Source organism: Colossoma macropomum, unplaced genomic scaffold, assembly GCF_904425465.1.
Source record: "Colossoma macropomum unplaced genomic scaffold, Colossoma_macropomum, whole genome shotgun sequence".
NCBI lineage: Eukaryota > Metazoa > Chordata > Actinopteri > Characiformes > Serrasalmidae > Colossoma > Colossoma macropomum.
The window spans coordinates 34,243,990-34,265,503 of NW_023494802.1; the positions used below are offsets into that span (position 1 = coordinate 34,243,990).

The window sequence follows — 21,514 nt, forward strand, 5'->3', positions numbered from 1 at the left end:
TTACTTCATGTACTTGAAATGCTCTATGTGAAGATCAATAGAACAAATGTTACTTTTTTCTTTACTACTAGTAGGCAGTGCAGAACTAGTCAAAATCAAAGATAAACAGCATTCATGGAATTACTGATACAAGACAAAGCCAGTGAACTGTAGTCTTTTTTGGTCCGTATATGTACATAATCCAGAGGCATTTTGTTTCACTCACTGCTTGAGATTAAAATTTACAGTTTACACCAACACAAAGAATCAATTCAACAAATCTTATCAAAAACAGGACTATCCTTTGTGATATTGTGGGCTACGCTAAAATGTCATGTCTATAAATAATAGAGCATAGTAGAATAGCACCATCTGCTGGAAAAGTGAAGCACTGCCTTTGTGTATCTGGGAAAAGAAAAATGCACAATGACCCAAAATTCACCCACTTAGACTTTAGCTGTCTATCCTTAAGAACAGTCCAATCACAATGTCAGCTTATTTGAATGAAACTACAATCAAATGTGTTGAAAACTAGGTTTACTACAATTTGATACAAGACATTTTTTTTAAAAAATGAATCAACTGGTAAAAGACATCAAAAGCATGTTTTTGAAAACACTTGATTGAATGGACATCTTTTTATAAAATGATCAGCCATGGGACGGGTACTTTCGTAACATGATGAAAGTAACAGAACACGAAGAAATATAAAACAAAGGACAAAATGAAGAGTGGAGCAATACAGTTGCAAGAGAGATATATGCACAACCCTGTTACAGTGTCGTTTAGACAGAAAGCCGAAGAATATCTGATCTTTGCCTTGAAATTCTTCTCTCTTTCTGATTTTAACTATGCATATACAGACTCAGTCATTACAATCAGTGGTGCGTAAAATGGTCACAAAACCGTGCGAGTCCGTTTCACTCCACTGTCTAAAAGTAGCCTTTTAGCAAGTTTAAAAGGGCAGACCCCCTTCTAAAAGGTACCACCACTGTGGAGACAGAGAACACAAGAACAGCTAAGAAAATGTTCCAAGAAGCCAGCACAGAGTGGGTGGTAATTAATCTAATACAAACATCATCTGACTACATTTTAATTGAATCAGAATCAGTAGCTCTGTCGTGTCAACGAAAATCAGGGTTTTTCCTTTCTTTTTTTTTCCTTTTTTTTTAATTGGGTATCATTTGTCCAGTGGCTCTACAAACACAGAATTGCACACCTGAGTTCATAACCCCGTTAAAAGACCATTTAATTGGACTATTTAAAACAGAACTAAAATGAGAATCTGACAAATCTGCTAAACCCTTTTAAATATGGCCAGAGAAAGGGTAAACAGTGATATGGTCACAGTCTACATCATCATGAAGTTAAATGCTCGACATTATCAGCAAGTTGACCACAAGGTGGAGCATCTGGGTCTGACCATGATGGACAATAACTCCTGAATGACAAAAGGAACGTCCCTGCATAAACACGAAATTATACTCGTCTGATCTCCTAAGTTGGTCTAGGCACAAGCAGGCCCATTAATAACTATGAAGACAGGCAATCAGACATATGAAGTTCAAATACGATCAGATTTCGCAAGCCAAACATGTTGAAATGCTTATGAAATTAAATAAGAGCTGACATTTTAAAACACCAAGAGGTTGGAAAGAATTGACATTCATGTTTTAAAAAGCCCAAAAAAAAATACAGATATGGCTAAAATACGACATGTGTGAAGGGCCTTAAGGAGAAATTTAAAGTTTAAAAAGCTTCCCCAGGGTCCTACATATTCCAAACATTCCTCAAGATGGAGAGCGATTCTGCAAGAGGAATGCATACAAAAGGGCAACCGTCATTTGGCGTGCTCACCAAAATAAAAAAAGGAAGAAAACCGGTCCTCTAACTAATCCAGCACTGCAGATGGAGAACGACCATCTCGATCCGAAAACTTGCTGTATCGATAAGGACAACGAAAATGGCATCTGTGTAGAAATGTTGCCATTTGCTTTGTTGTATTCAATATCTATGCTATCACACTGTCACACATCGTAAGAACATGAACCATAGGGGGGGCACAAATACTTAAAACATGGAAAAACAGGGTGACGCTCTGCAAGAATTAAGAGAGAAACGCATGATTCCACCAGTCTAACATATCCAGTCCCCAAAAGGCTCTTGCCACAGTCCTCAATCACTTGCCAGTCCCTCAATTCTTGATGGTGAGAGTTGGTAAGAGTTGCTTTTTTACATGAGGGATGAAAGGAGACCGTAACAAAGTGGGTAGCGACCTCCCATTGCTAGGAGGCTGGTGGTGTTTTTAAAATGGTCCATAACAAAGGGCGGATTGTGAGTGCACTCGTGTCTGTCTCCAGGGGGGAGGAGAGGGGGTGTTGGGAGGTCTGGGTGGGATACCCTCACGCCCCCCTCTGGCCCTCTTACACCGCTGCAGCACCCTTCTCTTTCTTCTCTCCATCTTCGTGCCAAGTGAGACGCTCCTCGTAGAAGGCAATGACGATCTGTGGGCACTTGTGATTGGCCTCCTTCGCTAGCACAAGATCCGCCTCGTCAGAGTCCTTCCTGTGGAGACGGAACAGTTTCCAAATCAAATTTGAGTCTTTTTAGCACAGAATATTTTGCTTAAGAATGTATTTCTTACACTGAGGAATAATAGTTCTTGTGTCTCTGTGAGGCTTTTTATGTTCCCTGAGAAACATAAGAAACAAAGACATTTATGTCCATCTCCAATCTGTCCTACCAGACAAGGCGGCAGCCTGTGGTACAGGAGTTTGAACTGGGTATTTACATCATTGTGTAACTGGGTGAAAGGAGACTATTCGGGAACCTCCAAGACCTTGAGTCTGACTGAGAGCGACTCCTGCTGACGTTACTGAGAGGGACGCTATCTTTGTTGACTGAATCTCAGCAATAACGCTGTTCAATTTTATTTCTGAACCAATTCAAGCAAGCATTAAAAACGTTCTGATTTGGAATAATGAATCAGCAGTTGTATATGTAGACTGTCTGATTTACATATAATTTGCATAAAGCTATAACTGCTTTGACAAAGTCTGTGTTAGAGGGGAAACCGGCGGGTGCTCTCACCCCCACCACTTTCAATTTTTTGTTTAAGCTTTTTAAGCTTTTCTCACGTCTTTTCATGTGAGGTTATGTGTGAACGTGACAAACTGTTAAGATTATTTTTCTTTATTTTTATCCATTCTTTTATTTATGTTTTCTTCTTTGTGTCCCTATAATCTTGAATATTTTTTGAAATATATACTTTTGAATCTGACTTTTGAAATTCAATGTGTGGTTCTCATTTCCAGTTTTGGGATATACTGCATCACAGGAGTTAAGAATGAATGTTTTCATACATTTCTGAATTTCAGTCTTAGTTATGCTGTAATAGGTTATTCAATGGTACACAAGAGGATGTGCAATATTGCAGTAAGGGAAGTGACAATAACCACAGTTAAGGACACCCAAGTGTTTTAATAAGTGTTTTCATAAAATAGAGCTACATGTGAATTCCACATAAAGGAATTTGTTCATATTCAAAGTCTCTGACAGCACAACAAACTTCATACAGTTCATTATAAAACAATTCAATATATCATATCAGACATTTCACCACGAATTTGATTTCATTTAATTATTTTGGTAAGAATCCTTATTTTTTTTTCAATTAATAAGTACATACTTTATTAAATACTACTATAATCAAACACTCCAAAATCAATGTAATTCTATTGCCTTCCAAATATAAAAGAGTTTTAGGATTAAGTAAGGCCAACATTTTAATACATCAGCACTGCACAGCATCAGAGCAGCGCAGTATGGAACATTTGAGATGTTGTTCAAAAGCATTATGTGCATTATTACTACACAGGAACCAGAGCTATCCTGTGAGTTTTAATTCTGCAATTTAATTTCTGACTCAAGACTTGGTGTGGTTCAAGTCAGGTGTGGGGTTCAGACAGAATTTTGTCGAGCTCAGGTCAGGTTGAGGCTCAAATCACAATGTTGTGTGTTGGGTCAGGCTTGGACAAAATTGTTGGGCTGTAATCGGGTTTGGACCAAAATCTCAGGCATGATTAAAGCTCTATTCTGCATTATGTTTTCTGTACCTTTAGTTGTTCATATTTATATCTTCATTTATATCTTCATATTCCCCTTCAGGCTTTTGATTTTTTTTTACTTATTTATGCACATTATGAAAAGAAATATGCACATTACCCGTGGAAAAATGAATGCAGTATTCAAATAAACCTCACATATGTGTACAATTGGACCTTAAAGGGCAATGCCACTGACTTTTCAAAATTTCCACATAATTAAAAGGCTAAGATGTAAACAAAGTCATTCAGAGTGGTTTGGTGTGAAATGTTTATTACACAAAATGGTTATGAATGTGGTGTGTGCTGCCTGATTGTTTTATGATAGTTTTGTCATAAAGTCTTAGCCTACAATGTCTTGTTAGTACATTTATTTTATTCCTGTCATGGCTGAGGGGCACATGCAGGGTGTTATAAGGCAAAATAGTCCAAAAAGAAAATGTATTAAGAAAATGTATTGTTTCAGACTTTCCACTATTTTACCATTATCAAGATTACATATAAAAGCACAGAAACACACGTAGGTTCACTGATTGTTTTGAATAGTAAATTAAATGGCTATACTAGTGTTGTAGACATTGTGACACCTGGTTCCTATCAGCGCCACTGTAAAGAAATCACTACAATGAACCGTTTCACATCAAATCACTCTGAATGACTTTGTTAACATCACAACGACCGAATTATGCAAAATATTTGAAAAATTGTTGGAATTCCCCTTTAAGTATCATGTTGTACCTCTGAGGGTTCGTTTACATTGTAAATATACTCAGACAGTAGCCTCTTCTGACACTGTATGCTATAGTTTAAATCCAAGTAAAAGCTGAATTCAGCCATAAACACAAGTAAACTGTTCACTTCAACTAGATTAAAATGAGAATCTTTCCAATCCTTATACTAAAGAAATACATCTGTGATTTATACACGATAACTAGGTTACTATCGGTCAAAACACAAAGACAAGAAAAAGCATTGTTCAGGATCTTAGATGTATAGAAGCTTGTTTTCCTACAAGGTAAGCAGACCAATGGAAACAACAGGCAGGAACTGCCTACTTCATCATTTTATAATAGACAATACACTACATTGCAGTAATAATGTATCCTTCACACTTCCACCAAAGAGTAATTCTCACCCACAGATTACTCTTGCCAAAGGTGGAAAGACTAAACAGTAAAAGCTTCTCCTAAAGTCTTTAAAAACAAGCAGAACTGGAATGAAAACTACACTAAATGCATCACAATAGAAAGTCCATTGGCAATCAAATGATCTCAGCAAAAGCTGACAATGGTCTGACCAACTCTATTGTCTTGTAATGGTTCTGAAGGTGTAAAGTGGACTTTTCAAGGAACTGCCACATCTAGCACTTACCACTTCATTAAAAACATGAGGTCCCCACAAGAGTCTGTCGCACCAATGATCTTCTCTGGCTCCAGGCCTCTTTCAAAGCCTCTTGCAACAAGGATCTCTTCCTGAACAAACCAATAAGGCAAAAATATGTCAATAATAATAATAATAATAATAATAACATAATGATGCATTTTGAGAAATTGGTCTAAATGATGCATTGCACCACCAATGTTCTGTGAAGGTTGTTTATTTCCTGTCCATTCTTTAGACATTTTTCTAGTTACACTTTGAAACAAATTAGCTGATAATGCCACAGAACCCACATATACAATTGCTCTACTCAAATTAACCCAAAATGTTTGAGTTAACACTGACCTCCACATAAATCATTAGGATTCATAGGGATACTCGCTCTGCCACCTCACTGTGACCTCTGAGCAGTGTTGTTTTTTTAAGGGAAATGGGGCAAGACTAGAAGCATCCTCACCTCTTTTTTCCGCTTTGGCTTGCTGCCACCCTCCTCTTCTTCGTCCGAGTTTCTCCTCTTACTGCTGCTGTCTTTGGAGCGGGCCCCAGACGGGCCTGTGCTGGACGTTTTGGCCCCGCTGCTGGGAGTGCTGGTAGCACTGCTGCCCTTTTTATACGTCTTCATGAAATCTGCGATGAGATCCGGGCAGTCCAGGTTCTTCTCTGGCTCCCAAGTGTTGTGTTTACTAGAAAAAACCCATCAATAAACATGGTTATTAGTTGATGATGTAACATCATACATAGGCAAAAGGGCTTCCCAATATTTAGTTGATAATCTTCATCTCAACGTTGGCCTTTCCACTACTGATAGAATTACTGAGCAGAGGCCTGCAACACGCAAAAGAGCCTCTAAACATTCTGTTAATGCTGAAAATGCACTTTAAATAGATTTACAAAACATCAATCAATCTAATAGCCCATGTGCTTTGTGTTTATAGAATTAAGGAACAATAACAGGTGTTAATGTTTTACACAGCAGTTGTTAAAACATTGAAATAACACATTTTGGGTTCTGTAACTAATCCTTTACTTTGTCTGAATTTCAGTTGCTGTGCATGGAGCAAACTATGCTAAACAATATTAATGTTCCTTGGTTACAGTTATTTTAGATGAAAAGGCTTTACAGCCTACTGTTGGTGTCACTCCAAAATCAATAAATCCTGACACTTTCTTAAAGTATAGTTATCAAAATCTCACATTTCTTAACCTAGGTGGCCAGACAATCAAGCTTATGTAATAATATATAGTAAAAACCAAGATTATGGCTCAATTTTCCAAATTTGCTCAGGTCATAAGCAGGGCATAGAAACCAGAATAGGAGCAGAGTGATAACAGACTAAAGTTTAGACGAGGAACAGAAATTTCTGAGCAGAAACATTTTGGCAATGATCATCTTGACCAATCACAGTTCCAGATAAGTGTTGCAATGGATCAGAGTATTCATCCAATCAAGCACAACTAAATTATATTGCTCAAAATAACCATGTCACATTATTGATTCACCAGTGTGTTTTAATGTATTCCAAGACATACTGCAACAACAACATAACAATATAATCACAACCCTAATGTTTTGTTATTACTGTGCATCCCTAATATGCACGTAAGACTAAAGTGTCACAAAAGTGCACCAAAGGCGTTTTTCCACTGGAGAGCACAGTACAGCACGGTATAGCTGTTAATTCAAGTCCAGAACATTTCCAACCCTTCCCATCACACAACTGAAAGGTAAAAGTGGGCAGTGTTCTCTGGTGGTTGTGTGTTGGAGACACCCAAAATGTCAACAGTAAACACAAACGGCAGCAACAATGGAGGAGCTACAAGCGCTGATTTACCCCTTACTCTGCATTTGGCTCCGAGTGTCACAGAGAGCCATTCTATCTAGCTAATTTTTTAATTATTTTCAAGAAGTTGTGGCAGACAAAAATACATACTACAACAAAAACATCTGACCAATCATTGGTCTGTACTATTTCTTACTCAATCTATACAGAAACACCGTTTCAGTACACATTATATACTAATTACTACTCACCAAAGTAGGTAACTAAGCTCAGCACTTACTTAAGTACAGTTCTCTTGGCGGTAAAAATGATGACAAAATGCATGATTATGAATGTGGAAAAGGTTTATGACTTAGATCTGTTTCACACATTCTACTTCTGTGAGACATGAGTAATGCGGCAGCATGACAGCTGCTACACCATACAGTGTTTGTGCTGCGGAGCCATGGAGCACACAAGTCCTACAGACATCCTTTTTCCAAGTGGATGAACAATCAAATCAGTTTTTCCCCATATTAAGATATAATTCATAAAAGAGTACAATATACGTATTGGCCTTTGCAGTTTCTGACTTGTGATTTCATTTCAAGCTTGTAGACCTACTGCAAAATGTGTATGCAAAGGTTTTTTTTTGGGGGGGATTTTTTTTTCTTGTTTCACGTTCATTGGTTTTCATTGCTTGTTTCAGTGTATTTTAATGCATGGTGTGTGCTGCATGCATAAAAAAATGGGCTTAATGGGCCTATTTTCTAAATGCCGCACCACTTCTACGCTGCTTCTGGGATGCAGTGCCTCAGTGAACAATCTAACCTCTTAACATGAGCAGCAAATTGAAAAGCGGTAGTATGTGTGAAACAGAGCTTGCTCCCATTGTGTCTACTGTTAAAGGTGTTTACATACATGAGGTATAAACTGTATATTAATAATTAAAGTCAACTTGGAACAAAAACAAAGCACCTCCAACAACTTACTCTGAAAAACCCTTCCACTTAAGAAAATATTCCACACGGCCTTTCACAACCCTCCTGTCCAAGACTTTCTCTACCACATATTCCTCTTCATCCGAGGACGCAGACTCCTCCTCTTCACGGTTCTGGTTCTTCTTTCCCATGGCTGCTTCGAACCCTTTTTTTCACCCACTAGTAAGAGAGGGATTCTCTCTGGCTAAATGAGGGAAAAATTCTCCCTCTACGAGGAAAGACATGAAAGACAAAGATCATTAAGAAAGGCTGTCTGGTCCAAGCGCCTGTAAACAAGCAAAGAAACGGCAAGCACTTACGCACATGCCCGTCGACATGATTACCGTTTTGTACCAAATGAAATAAGCGACTGACAGGAATTCTGAATATCTACACAACACAGACTACACTGACTCTTGGCATTAGATTGTTCACTATACTTTTTTCTTTTTTATCCGATCTAAATTTCAGGGCCAGGGCATATATTTACGGTTACTTAAAAGACGTAAGGTGGTCCCAGATCAACTCTCTTCTTCTGAGAAGTTTCACAAATATGGGTCCATTTGCCATATTAATCAAACTTTTCAGAGCAGGAGTGCAGATCTAGGATGAGATTCCTCTCTTATTTATAACAACCTCACTGACAGGAGCAGATCCTAGATTACCATGGGAAGCTTTAGGAATAAGACCCAGGTCTTACTCTTAACAGCATTTAATTGGGCCATCTGCATCCACACAACCACTGATACCACCATGTTAAGTGCCACTATTATTTAGAAACTCTTAAATATTCTGACAAGGCAGCCTAATCCATTCCAGCTGTATTCCTTTCTCCATATCACTTCTTCCTAATGAGATAATGATGTTATGCCCGCTCAATCAAATGGAAAATATCTGAAAACTTTGTTTGCATTATGACCATAGTTGCTACTATGCTTTTTGTCATATCCCGACCTACTTCTAGTGCTTACCTATCTTAGGGAACGGAGACCACGCTCAAGTACAGATGTTTAAGTTCAAGTCAGGCAGACTGCCTCCCCCTGAAAATCAAATGGTAAAAGAGCAAGTGAATTAAGCAAAAGCACAAATACACTGCATATATCTGACTGTAGTCTTAAAACTAAATGCACTCTTAGAAATGTAAACCAAATTAATATTTCAGAAATATGCGTGCCCTCTTGAGCTCTTGGCCCTCAAGAGCGGTTGTGACAGGAAAAAAACATACATTGCCCCACAAAAAGCGTAAATCTAGAATTCACTCAATTATTTTTAACCTTAACGTTTACATAGATACTGAGCCCCTATTTAATAGAGTAAAGGTAACGTTAGGAGAGCTAACGTTGGTTGTTTGCTTTAAATATAGCAACAAAACCGCGATTCAAGGGTATATGAGAGAGTCAACGTGTAAATACACGCAAATAATAGCCTCGCTATAGCTAAAAACATGCAATGTACAGTATACGAATTCTCTCCAAAACCAAACCAAAGTCTGTAACTAGGAGCTAGCGTTAACTGGCTAGCACAGCATCACGACTGCTGGCTTTTACTGCACACTGCCGCTGGCTTAATTCAGCCATAACGCTGAGACACTGGAAACGCACCTGTCTAGCACAGAAGATACTTGTAAAACTGCCTTTTATAATGCGTATAACGTTAGCAAAATTAGGTAACGCACCAAACCTGCTAGTTATTTCTCTGAACAGCGCCGGTGTAACGTTACCTGGGCTCACATTCCAGTTGCATTGTTAGCTAACTTAGCTAGCGGTTAGCTAGCCAGCTAGCTTAATTAACACTTACAAATATGAGAAAGCTCTGACTAATGAAATAACAATTGTTATTCAAAGGGCACGGGAAATATGGTGTAATATTGCTTGCACGGTTACCACAATGTACATAATGAGATTTATTTAGAGAAAACCACACTTCGGCTTAGTAAGCTAGCTAGCGTTAGCTAACGTTAGTTCAGCACGAAATGGCTAATTAGGTTAGCTAACTTCCGCACCAAAAACATGGACAGCATCATTAGACTAAACGTAAGAAAGACAGGTTTTGGCCGAAACTAACGATGCAACATAGTTTTTGATTTTGTCAACGGGACAACTCGGGTAACTGTGAGGTTAAGCTACCATTGTGAGGTTGTTGCAGCGCGGCAAGCTTGGCCCGGAGGCTTAACGAGAACGAAGCTAAAACCAGCTTCTAATTCAAATTTTCCCGTTCCACCTTAAATAGTGCAGCAGTTACATGTTACCATTTAAGGTGGAACGGGAAAATTCGAAAAAGAAAGCTGCTGAATAGGAAGCCAACTTCAGTCTCGTATAACGACAGGAGACATGGCGATTTAGGTTAGCTGGCTAGGGTTAGCTAGCAAGCCTGTAGCTACGTTATAAACACATTAACTGTCATTTCAGGTCTCCGGCGAGGAAACAGATACGAGAAATCGTGCGCAATGTAATTCACTACCGAGGATATGTACTGTTAGCTACACAGACACGCAGACCCACTCGCATTCCTGACTCTGGCCATGGCTACCAGCCTAGCTAACCGCTCAGTCGGCTACATTTATAGACTACGAGAAATTAATGATCCTACTTGGTGATTTAACATCCAGCCTACTAAACCGAACACGACGCACGTCTGGCAAAACCAACCACACACACGCTAGTGATTTAAAACTAAAGCAATTAAACTCACAGAGGTCTTCTTCGATGCTTGCTGTTTAGGGCAGCGAACCTCTTCGCAGATTTGAGCGATTCAAGTGAGTCTGAGTGTGAGTGTGAGCTGCAGCGCGCCAAAAACACACAATGGCGCACACACACACAAACACACACATCACATGCACACACCAGACGATGCCTGCTCTGCATTTTCACCTGCAAACCAATACCGATGTTTACTAGATTATGCCCTTATCCGTTCATCTATAAGCATTTATTCACTTGGTTGGTTTTTGAGCAGGGCGCGTCTAATCACACTCAGATTATCATCTTCGTGTATTGTAGCAACATGATTTCAAATAGTACATTTAGACTGTAATGTTTTATATTATTCGCGTGCCAAAGGCATATTGGTGCGGTTTCAAATACGTTCAACATTTAGTAACGTACAAAAACTGCTTTTAATGCTGCCTGCAAACGTATCTCAGTTCGGACATGAGCAAAACGTTTGGTTGCGGAGGATCTGAGCGCTTCGTCTTCAGATTGACATTAATCGTAACCAATCAGATACTAAAATAAGGTTACGTAGCACCGTGGCGGGAATTCCTAACCAATCATGTTCCGCGGTGGGCGGGTCAAGCGTGTGAGGGGTATAAATAGTTGCTGACCGTTTTTTTTTAATCCTCGTCCTCGGCGTTTTCGGTGACCGGTCTGTGTGGCGCAGTTCAGTGAGAGCAGCTGTGCAAAAAAAAATGTCGAAGGAGGTTGGTTGATTTTAAATGAGCGAATGCTTTTCAGAGTGTGTGGCTACACAAAGGTTTGACCTGAATGTTCGTGGAGATCGTTTTTAATGTCTAAAGTTGTGAATGAAGCTGCCCGTTTAACACGAGACTGACGTTGGGCTTCCTATTCGCTGGCTTCTTGTTCGAAGTTTCCCGTTCCACCTTAAGTGGAGCAGAATGTAACGTTAACGGCAGTACCAATTAAGGTGGAACAGGGAAACTCGAACAAGAAACTGACTGCAGCTTATTCTGTCTACTTGAATGCTTTAGTGCCGCCATTTTGATTGTGTTAGGCCGCATGGCGGAGTGTAGCTTAACCGGCCTGAAGCCGGGCGGAGTTCCTGTTTGAGTAGGATTTTTTTTTGAAGCTCACATGGCTGTATTGTTTCCCACAAAACGTCTTGGGCACGAAGTGTGGCGATGTTGTTAGAAAGTAGGCTGTTGCAGGCATATTCCATTGTGTGGTTAGCAGTGTAGCCTGGTGGCCGGTGTTAACATGGCGGATGCGATGCTTCACCTCGCCCTGTTTAGCCTACACTCTTAAAGAGGGGTTTTCGAGGGGTCTTTTTAGAGTGGTTATACATAGAACTCTGAACACTCAAAGAACCATTTGTATGCTTAAATGTTCCTTCAGGTTAGGGAGTGCATTGTACATGGTTTTGTGTATGACCTTTTATAAAATGGTTCTGTATAGCACCAAAGGGGGTTCTTCTATTGTTACAAGCTTGACGGCATAACAACCATTTCCTAAAGGGTGCTGAAGAAAACCGTATACAATACGGTTTCCACCAGTCTTAAGAACTGTTTCACCATGCAAAGAACCATCTTTAAGACTGCACAACCTGCGAAATTTGGCAAAGTACAAAATCAACATTTTGTGGCAAAATGTATGAATGCATGCTTTGAATGACTCAGTGCTGCTTACCATCCTACCCAAGGTCTTACTTTTTGTTTGACCATTATTCAACTGCATAGTTGGAGTTTTTTTAAGGTTAAATTAATACTGAATATTGTCATGTTGCTGTTATTTTTGAACTATCTTTGAGGTACCACATGCTGAATTGTCATAACTTAAGTGCAAACTGTCCAGACATGATTAATGGTTCATGTTTGAGGATTTTGGTGCCAGCTGTTGTAGCTAGATATTCAGAGTTGCCTTGTTTTCCAGAGCCAGCCACGCGGGCCGGAGCAGCTCAGGAAGCTGTTTATTGGAGGCCTCAGCTTTGAGACCACGGACGAGAGCTTGAGGTCATATTATGAACAATGGGGCACACTAACTGACTGTGTGGTGGGTTTGTACTTTAGTTGTATTTATTTTTAAATGTACAATCTACAGGGCAGTTGTCTGTCAGATCTGAATTTGCTTGCTTACAATCCATTTCTTTTGCAGGTTATGAAGGATCCAAACTCCAAGCGGTCTAGGGGCTTTGGATTTGTCACATACTCCAGTGTGGAGGAAGTAGATGCTGCTATGAGTGCACGCCCCCACAAAGTCGATGGTAGGCTTGTGGAGCCTAAACGTGCTGTTTCTAGAGAGGTGAGTTCCAGCTGACAGAACAGCCTATTCTTTAGATGCATGGCTTGAACTGTATGAATATATAATGTGTGGGTGCTCTATTCCAGGACTCCAACAAACCATTTGCACACACAACTGTGAAAAAGATTTTTGTGGGTGGCATCAAAGAAGATACAGAGGAGTCCCATCTCCGTGACTACTTTGATCAGTTTGGGAAGATCGAGGCTATTGAAATAATGGTTGATCACAAGACTGGAAACAAAAGGGGCTTTGCTTTTGTTACATTTGAAGACCATGACTCAGTGGATCGCATAGTTAGTAAGTATCTTGAGTTCCAGCTGGCCTGCTGGAAGACTAAGCTTTTGGCTTAGTGCTTGGAATTAATGTTATGTTTTATTCCTAGTTCAAAAGTACCACACAATAAATGGCCACAACTGTGAAGTAAGAAAGGCTGTCTCCAAGCAAGAGATGCAGAACTTCTCAGGGAACGTGAGAGGTGGTAAGAGATGGCTCCCTGATTTTTATGTGAAATGTGAATTTTTTCCCCCTCCCTCGTGATCAAGTTGGCTAATTTCTATTCCATTGTGCAGGACGTGGGGGTGGAAACTTTGGCCGACATGGCAACGGAGGTTACAGCAATGACTTTGGAGGTAGCAGAGATGGTTACTTTGGTGGCCGAGGTATGCATTTAAAGCTAGATAACTTCTTTTAATATAGATGTTTGTGCTGCAGTCTAGGAAGTTGTGCTTTGTCTGCATATATGGGCTTTGTAATTATACAGAACTCAAATGTAATACTTATTGTCATGGTAGGTTAGCATTTATCCTGCACAGCAAATTTATGGAACAGATTGTTCTTTGATGTTGGTCTGAGTTCATCCCTGACTTGCTTTTAATAAAATGGTCAAGGATGTCTTGTCCCCAGATTTGCTTGTTTAATGGTGCTTTTGTATCCTGTCTTTCAGGGGACAGAGGTGGTGGAGGGTATGGAGGTGGAGATGCCTACAATAATGGATTTGGAGGAGATGGTATGTTTCAGTTTTCAAGTCAAGCTTTATTGGTAGTTTTATGTATGACATGTTATATTCATGGAATAGACTATTGAGTTGCTTTAATGGCTGTTCTCCTGAAAGGGGCAATATTAAGGCTCATTGTAAGATGGGAAGTGTTGCTTTAATTTTATTTTCGTTGTCCTCATAGGTGGTTATGGAGGTGGCCCTGGTTATGGAGGCAACCGTGGCTATGGTGGCGGTGGAGGTGGACCAGGCTATGGCAATCAGGGAGGCGGAGGGTATGGTGGTGGTGGTGGCGGCGGTAATGGCTATGACAACTACAACAACGGTGGCAATGGAAACTTTGGCGGTGGTGAGTCAGCCACTGTGTAAAGGCTGTTTTGCATGTGTGTTCATGTTTGTGAATACATAATGTGGTTCTTATGTATAGGTAGCTTTGGAGGCGGTGGCAGCAGTGGCAGCAATTACAATGATTTTGGCAACTACAACAGCCAACAGTCAAATTATGGCCCCATGAAAGGAAACTTTGGAGGAGGCAGAAACAGTGGCCCATATGGTGGTGAGTTAATAGTAAACTATTCTTGTAAGTAACAAACTAAATTTGTTAGATTGAATTTATGACTTAAAATTTCCATCTTTATCAGGTGGATATGGTGGTGGTTCAGGAGGTGGAGGATATGGTGGCTCTGGGGGAGGCAGACGGTTTTAATCCTTAAAGGTTCGTATGTAGAATCGTGTAAAGCTTTAAGTTTAGGTGCTGTTGTAGATGAGTATTAGGAAATGGTCTGTCAACAAATGTAGTTTTCTTCTGGATCCCCCATGTCAAGTTTAAATTTTAACATGATCTATGGAAGCCTCAATAGGCAGTGTGCAGCTTAACATTGTTGTTCATATTGTTCAACAGGACTCAGTACTTAGGAGAGGAGACAGGAGAGCGAGAGGGCTGACAGGGCAGCTGCAGGTTTACTCCCTAGATCTTCTCAGCCAATCAGAAGAGCTGTACAGTAGCGATATCATGAGTGGAACTTCCTGCATTCAGTTTTGTTGCCATACAGGCTTTTTATATCTTTATTTTCTTTATGGAATGCATTCCAAATGAAATGAGGTTATGTAGATTTTCAGTCAGTACTAATCATGTCATTTCAACCGTCTTGTTGAAATAAAGAATCTTACTGTTTTTTAAAAGAGCTGTGCTGTTTAAGTCACTGGGGGCTGGGGTTTTGAGTTATGTAGACAGGCCTAGCAATGGAGAAGACTTGCTGGCTATACACCTAAAGTGAATATCCATGGAAGGGCTTTGACCTAGTCACCTGATTGGAATTCAGGTCCACAGTTGGCTGCGTTTCTCACTGTTTACTTAATGGGAAGTTTTAGTCTGCTTTTATAAGTTATACGTTATAAGTGCCCAGCCCAACCTACATTGCATGTAGGTTGCCTTAAAGTAGATTAGTTGACAGTATTGCCAAGGCTAGCCATGGAAGCAAGCTGAGGGATGAGTAGCAAGATCGTCGCCATGGGAGGAAACAGGGAGCATTTGAGTACAGGTCGCCTCTGAAAGACTAGCAGGCAGCAACAAAAATGGCTTTATTGCCTTCTGTAGGTAAGAACAGACTTCACTACTGTTGAACTTGACTCATTTTATTTATTGTAGACAAGTACAGTATTCACAACTTTGAATTCAGTGTCATAATTACAGGGAAGTAACTGCAGAGTGACGTGAACTGGCACAACAGCTTAACAAGAATACACGTTTGTGTGCCTTCAGATTAATGCATGCAATCGTAGTATGTGTATACTTTATGGGTTGTATGAAGCTTAACTGCCTAAATAATTTGGTTCTTTTTTTTTCTAGGAATTTGATGCAAAGCGTCTTCAATCCAGAATGGATTTTTGCTTGTTTCTACAGGCACTGAAGGTAAACCTTTTCTTTTTGTCCTTCTCTCCCACCTCAACTAAATTATTTTTAAAGTTCTTATCTCTCGTAGGACCAAGAAGCTGGTGGAAATGTTTTTACTTTTTTACTTGTTTTTACCTGTTTTTACTTATTAAAAGCTTTATTGAAACAATATGATTGTCTTGTTTCTCTCTGGTGTACAGCTTATGAATAATGCTTCAGGTTGCGTTTGATATTACGACCAAGGTATTAGACCACTCTTATTTGAAGTCTTCTATAGTATTTGGCTGTTAACCCTGAGGAGGGGTGTTAAAGGCGCAAAATCACTGGCCCAGCCCCAAAATGCATTTTTGCACTTGAAATCAAAGGGCTTATTTGGGGCCCGTGTTTTAACATGTAAAGTGTCCTATACATAATGAGAAAATGGAGAAATACTTTATTCCCCCTCAAGTGCTGCATTTCGTGGCACTAGGTAAATGTTACCATCATTAGTCTGTTGAAGTGAATAGTCATCTAATGAATATGGATGTCCTTCCTCATCCCTTAACTGAGAAAACACTTTGGTGTATAGATCTGAGAGACGGCATTTAATGATGGTGAGGTTCTGCTGAAATTCCAGTCTCTGCCTGGCTAGGTGCTCTCTCTGTGCCCTCAGTTGCCCCAACTCATTCTCCAAGTGCACGATGTTTTCCAACTTCCTTTTACGGCAGTTCTGCGCTGCCACTTTATTTTTCCCCCGGCGCCGAATGTCCCTAACCAATGTCAGCTGGGCATCACTCAGTGTGTACTGGCTGAGTAGTTCATTGAATTCATCCACAGGCAGGTTCACAATCTTGTCCAACGGGAAGGGGATTTTGAGAGCAAGTGCCTTCCGCTCATCCCTGCTGAGTGGTCCTGAGGACCCACTTCCTCTAGCTTTGGGGTAAGATCCTTGAAAGGCACTTCCTCTTGAGGCATTTACTTGAAAATCATTCAGGGTAGTGGGCAACAGCTGTTTGATAGTTATCTGCTGTTGGGACTGGGGTGTCTGCAGTGGAACATGTTGCAAGTTGGGTCCTACAGAGAAGTAGGAGTGTCCAGAGTAAGAGCTGGAGTTGTGCTGGTAATCCACAGAGCTGGGTATACTTGTCCTCATGCGACACTGGTCTCCGATGCACTGTGCTTCACCCTCGGCATAACTGAGACTATCATGGGGTTGGTACGTGGGTAACCCATGTGCAGCATTCTCTGGTGAAGCAAGTGGAGGGCTTGAGCCCAGTGACAGACCAGAGTCTGATTCTATGTCGTCTGCCGGGTGTCCAGAGACATCTTTTCCGAGTCCCTGGCTAGTGCTCGTCATGCCCATGTGATCCAGGAGGCTCATGAGGGGGGGCTGAAAGGACTGTGCATTTGGCAGTAGCCTGGATGTCATCTGACCCCCACTGTGTCCATAGTGCATTTCCATGTGTGGGTTCAAACGCTGGTAGGGGGGCATCACATCAATGTACCCACTTTCAAAAGCAGCAGAAGCGGGGCTTGCTTCACAGACAGGTGGACTGGGTTCGGTCAGTGAATGACTCACTCCAAAACTCCCATATGGCACCATGGGCTCCATAGAGAGATATGGCACAGCCTCAAAAGGATTCTCATTGGGTACCTCAAATTCCTGCAATACAAATAAAGTGTGAAATCAGTCATCATTAAAGTTACACCTGTTTCTTTATCTTGGGGCAAGGAATAGTTGAAACTGGTAGCAAGTATAGTTCAACAAAATTAAATAAATGATTTTGTGATTCTTGTTATGGAAGAAAGGGCACAGGGAAGAGCAAGAAAACCTTTTTTAGAAGTTATCTGCAGGTTGCAGACTGTGAGACCAGCCCACCTGCTACGAGTGTGCCACCCGTAGCTTATGCAGGGCTCGCTTAGGTCTGCTCAGGTTTCAGATAGAAACAGATGGCCATTGTGCTGCGCAGGGGGCTGCTGGCAACCTACGGCACTCACCCCCTTTCTCTGTCTCCGTTTATCCTTGCATCACTCAATTGGCCTATTGTTGCAGATCTTAACAGAATCAGTGTGTTTAGGGGGAATTCAGCATTAGCTAAATGTTATAGGCCTTGATTTTTCATTAAGGTAGATCCCCACAAGCTCTCCAAAAATAAGGGATTAAGGAACGTGTCTTTTCGGGAAATGATACAGAATGCATTATGGGTTAGGGTTAAAAACGTTTGACACACATGGACAGTCCCTGAAATCTGTTGTTTTCTGACCTTTCGGGTTGGGGAAAACAAGGAATGTGTGAGTCACAACCTTTAATGCCATGGACTGACCTGCAGTTCTGTGATGGCCATTAGTTCTTGCCAGGCCAGGTCCATCTCTGACTGCTGAGGGGTGGGATTAGGTCGGAGTCCGCCACTTGCATTGAATCTTTGAGTTGTAGACATTGACAGTCCCCCATGAAGTCTGTTACAGTTTGCCAGTCCCTAAGGACACAAGAACAGGAAAAGACATTATATCAAATCGTTGAAATGCAATATTCCATGTGTCTAAATTAAGCAACAAAATAAAATTTCTTTTTTGTTGTTTGTGAATGAGAATATATTGTCTTTTATCTATTTGTACCAACTCACCTCACGATTGAAACTAAAGGGATGAGGACTATTTACGGTTGAACACATTCAGGAAAGGCCCCAGCTGCAGTGCTCCAATCTGGAACATACAGTGAACATTTCACCACAAACAAACTAAGCCTTTAGTCATCAAACTAGTGGTTTCTAGAAAATGCTTAACTTGAAACACACTAAAAGACGTGAGGACAGGCATTACTGCACTGCTTAGGCTACTAGATTTAAGGTACTAATGATTCTTAAAGGTGTCGCAAAGTTCCTTTCATTCCCTTGGTTTTGTGAGAATTTCATTTCATTCAGCTTCAGTAAGAAGAGAATTCTGCTGCCAGCTGTCAGTTTCGGGAGGGCTGTTGGTCTGCGCTCCGATTCTCTGTACATTTTCTTGCACTTTTTCCATGTTGGGTAACGCATAACATGTTTCGCTTATGTAAGTTCGGCTAATTAGAATGTGACATCTGAAAATAGACCACTTCCAAACATGAGATGGTGCCAGAGACCAAATGGACATTAATAAAGAACAAGATCACTGCTAGTCCTTCAGAGCCTCCGAGAAATGTATGAAGGAATTCCAAAAAAGTGCAAAGAAACATTCGATTTTAAGACATTTTTCAGAAGAAAATAGAATCATATCATCATGTTATCAAGCACTGGTACTTCTGAAGAAGATGCATATCCGGTGTAGGCAAGTGTGTCCATGTCGTCAATAAAGAGACATCTGAAACTCTTGTATCAATTTAAGTGACTTTCCCGCGCTCTCTGAATGTTATGGTGTGTCATGGCATGCAGAGTTCCGTTGGGTCGGATTCGTCCTATCAGCTGAGCTTTTGAGCAGTAATGTCAAGTCCTGATAAGACAATCTTTTGGGAGCCAGCCTGCTGTCCAGAAAACGTAGGCTGGGGCCTAACCACAGACACCAGTGTCACAGGAAAACTTTTTAAAGGCATGTTGACAGTGGAATTGAATATGCTTCCCACCTGCCGTTTAAGTATTTAATTATCTGAGTTCACTGTAGTTGGAAATATTGAAAACTTCATACACTTCATCATGATTACACTTCATCATTAAATGGCAAGCCTAACTATTTTATTGCTAATGATGGAAATGTTGTAAGTGGCTTCGACCTTTTTTAGTCCACCATTGAATTGCTAAGCAAATATGTAACGTTAAAGTAAGAAACCACTGAAAAAGAGTACAGTGTCGTAAAGTAATAGTGAAACTTCTCTGGACCACGTCCGCGACTGTTACAACTACTTAATTTGTTGACGATCTTTTGCCCCTTTTCTGCACTCAGTAAAAACGAAAGTCTTATATCCTGCTTTTAGCACCATGTCTGGTGGGTTTCCTCAGACTGGTTTCCCAAACTCTGAGGGCACAGCTCTCACACGCCAGCCCTGTTTCAACATCAGGTGTGGCATACTGACCAGTTCACACTGAAATACCAGATGCTATTGTGACTGGTAAACCGCCACTGAAAGTTTGCCTCCAAAAGTCTGTCTTCATGCGTGACAATCCATATTAAAGCCCATTTTCAACAGTCAGTAATGTATTCTGAGGGTCATGTCAATTGTACATTCTTAAAAACAAGGTGCCTACAAGGGTTCTTTAGAGCAACAATATAGAAGAGCCTCTTTTGGTTCTGAAAAAAAATCAATAGATAGATATTTTGTCTTGTGATGAACTTTTTAAAGTTTAAGCAAAGATTTGGAGTACATCATTGTCATTGTCATGGTACTTTCAATTCAAAGTGTTATTTAGAATTGTATCAGGCTTAGTTTTTGTATAGAAATCATGGCCTTATTATGAATAAATATGTAAATAAATATATAAATAGGTCATGTAAAATATGACATTGTGGTGTCATCCGGCAACAAGGAATAAACTTTAACAATACTGATGTTAATATTTTAATAGATTATTATTTAAAAGATTTCTCTAGTGTAAGAACAGTTCAAGAATTTTGTATCTCCATTAATCCATCTGGTGCAATAAAACAATAATAATGTAACAACTTGAATCATGAACATAGATCAAACCTAGCTTTAGATTAAAAGGGTGTTTCCACCTGAAACCTGCCATACACGTTAAAGGTTCTGCATGAACCAATTAAAGAAAAAAGTTTCACTGTAGAATGAGGACCTTGAAGCATGCATAGCATTGAGACCAAAGCATAGTTCTGACATACCTTAGTAGCATTTCCTTGGACCTGTCTGCTCAGGTAGAATATCTTCAAATATCGTATTATCCCACAAGCCAACGGTGCTGTGACCCAGAAGTTCAGAAGGAGAGCTTCACAAATCAGTCTTAATCTTTGTTCTTCGTTTTGAACCAATAGCTCTGAACTTCAAGAGTGCATGTGAGCGACCTCTCTCTCTCTCTCTCTCTCTCTCTCACTCTCACTCTCTCACTCTCTCTCTCTCTTCTGCTTTGGCTATCACTTCACTTGCATAAATGGGATGGGTCTATGGGCGATGTAAGCAACTTTCCTGTAAAGCTCCCACACTTTTTTTTTTTGTGGCCCTCCCGTGTCCTTAGTGCAACTCTCACACTCCTGACCTCCTAAATTTATGCTCTCCACAAAACGACCACAAGAAAGTTATATTATGAATTGTAGTGAGCAAGAGTCACAACCCACCCAGCTTACCTCCCCACCACCTCCACCAATTCCCTCTCCACATTGCAGACTCCAGAGACGGGTGGTTAATTGCACAAAAAAATGGACTTGATATAAATCTGTGCAAAATTTTCACATGATAACTTGTACTACGTCACCACAAATTTGTCCTTTGATTGACCAACTTTTGGCAATAGCTCTGTTGATATGATATATTTTATCCATGTGGAAATGATGCGC

At 40.3% G+C, this 21,514-nt stretch overlaps 3 protein-coding genes across 3 annotated transcripts; 1 reads left to right on the forward strand and 2 right to left on the reverse strand.

Annotated features, from left to right (window-relative positions):
- Window positions 1-499: 499 nt before the first annotated feature.
- Window positions 500-11,018, reverse strand: cbx5 (chromobox homolog 5 (HP1 alpha homolog, Drosophila)). Its single transcript, XM_036590635.1, has 6 exons — window positions 10,894-11,018; window positions 9,174-9,242; window positions 8,215-8,431; window positions 5,920-6,145; window positions 5,454-5,554; window positions 500-2,544 (listed from the first exon to the last, which is right to left on the reverse strand). The coding sequence occupies exons 3-6, from the start codon at window positions 8,352-8,354 to the stop codon at window positions 2,403-2,405; spliced, it is 609 nt and encodes a 202-aa protein (XP_036446528.1). The 5' UTR covers window positions 8,355-8,431; window positions 9,174-9,242; window positions 10,894-11,018; the 3' UTR covers window positions 500-2,402.
- Window positions 11,019-11,532: 514 nt separating this feature from the next.
- Window positions 11,533-15,353, forward strand: hnrnpa1b (heterogeneous nuclear ribonucleoprotein A1b). Its single transcript, XM_036590634.1, has 11 exons — window positions 11,533-11,620; window positions 12,807-12,926; window positions 13,029-13,175; window positions 13,262-13,472; window positions 13,558-13,653; window positions 13,745-13,834; window positions 14,119-14,181; window positions 14,354-14,518; window positions 14,597-14,725; window positions 14,811-14,884; window positions 15,071-15,353. Exons 1-10 carry the CDS (start codon window positions 11,609-11,611, stop codon window positions 14,873-14,875), a joined length of 1,098 nt encoding a protein of 365 aa, XP_036446527.1. The 5' UTR covers window positions 11,533-11,608; the 3' UTR covers window positions 14,876-14,884; window positions 15,071-15,353.
- Window positions 15,354-15,955: 602 nt separating this feature from the next.
- Window positions 15,956-21,122, reverse strand: nfe2 (nuclear factor, erythroid 2). Its single transcript, XM_036590633.1, has 4 exons — window positions 20,846-21,122; window positions 18,667-18,745; window positions 18,367-18,519; window positions 15,956-17,705 (listed from the first exon to the last, which is right to left on the reverse strand). Exons 2-4 carry the CDS (start codon window positions 18,712-18,714, stop codon window positions 16,497-16,499), a joined length of 1,410 nt encoding a protein of 469 aa, XP_036446526.1. The 5' UTR covers window positions 18,715-18,745; window positions 20,846-21,122; the 3' UTR covers window positions 15,956-16,496.
- Between the last annotated feature and the right edge of the window lie 392 nt (window positions 21,123-21,514).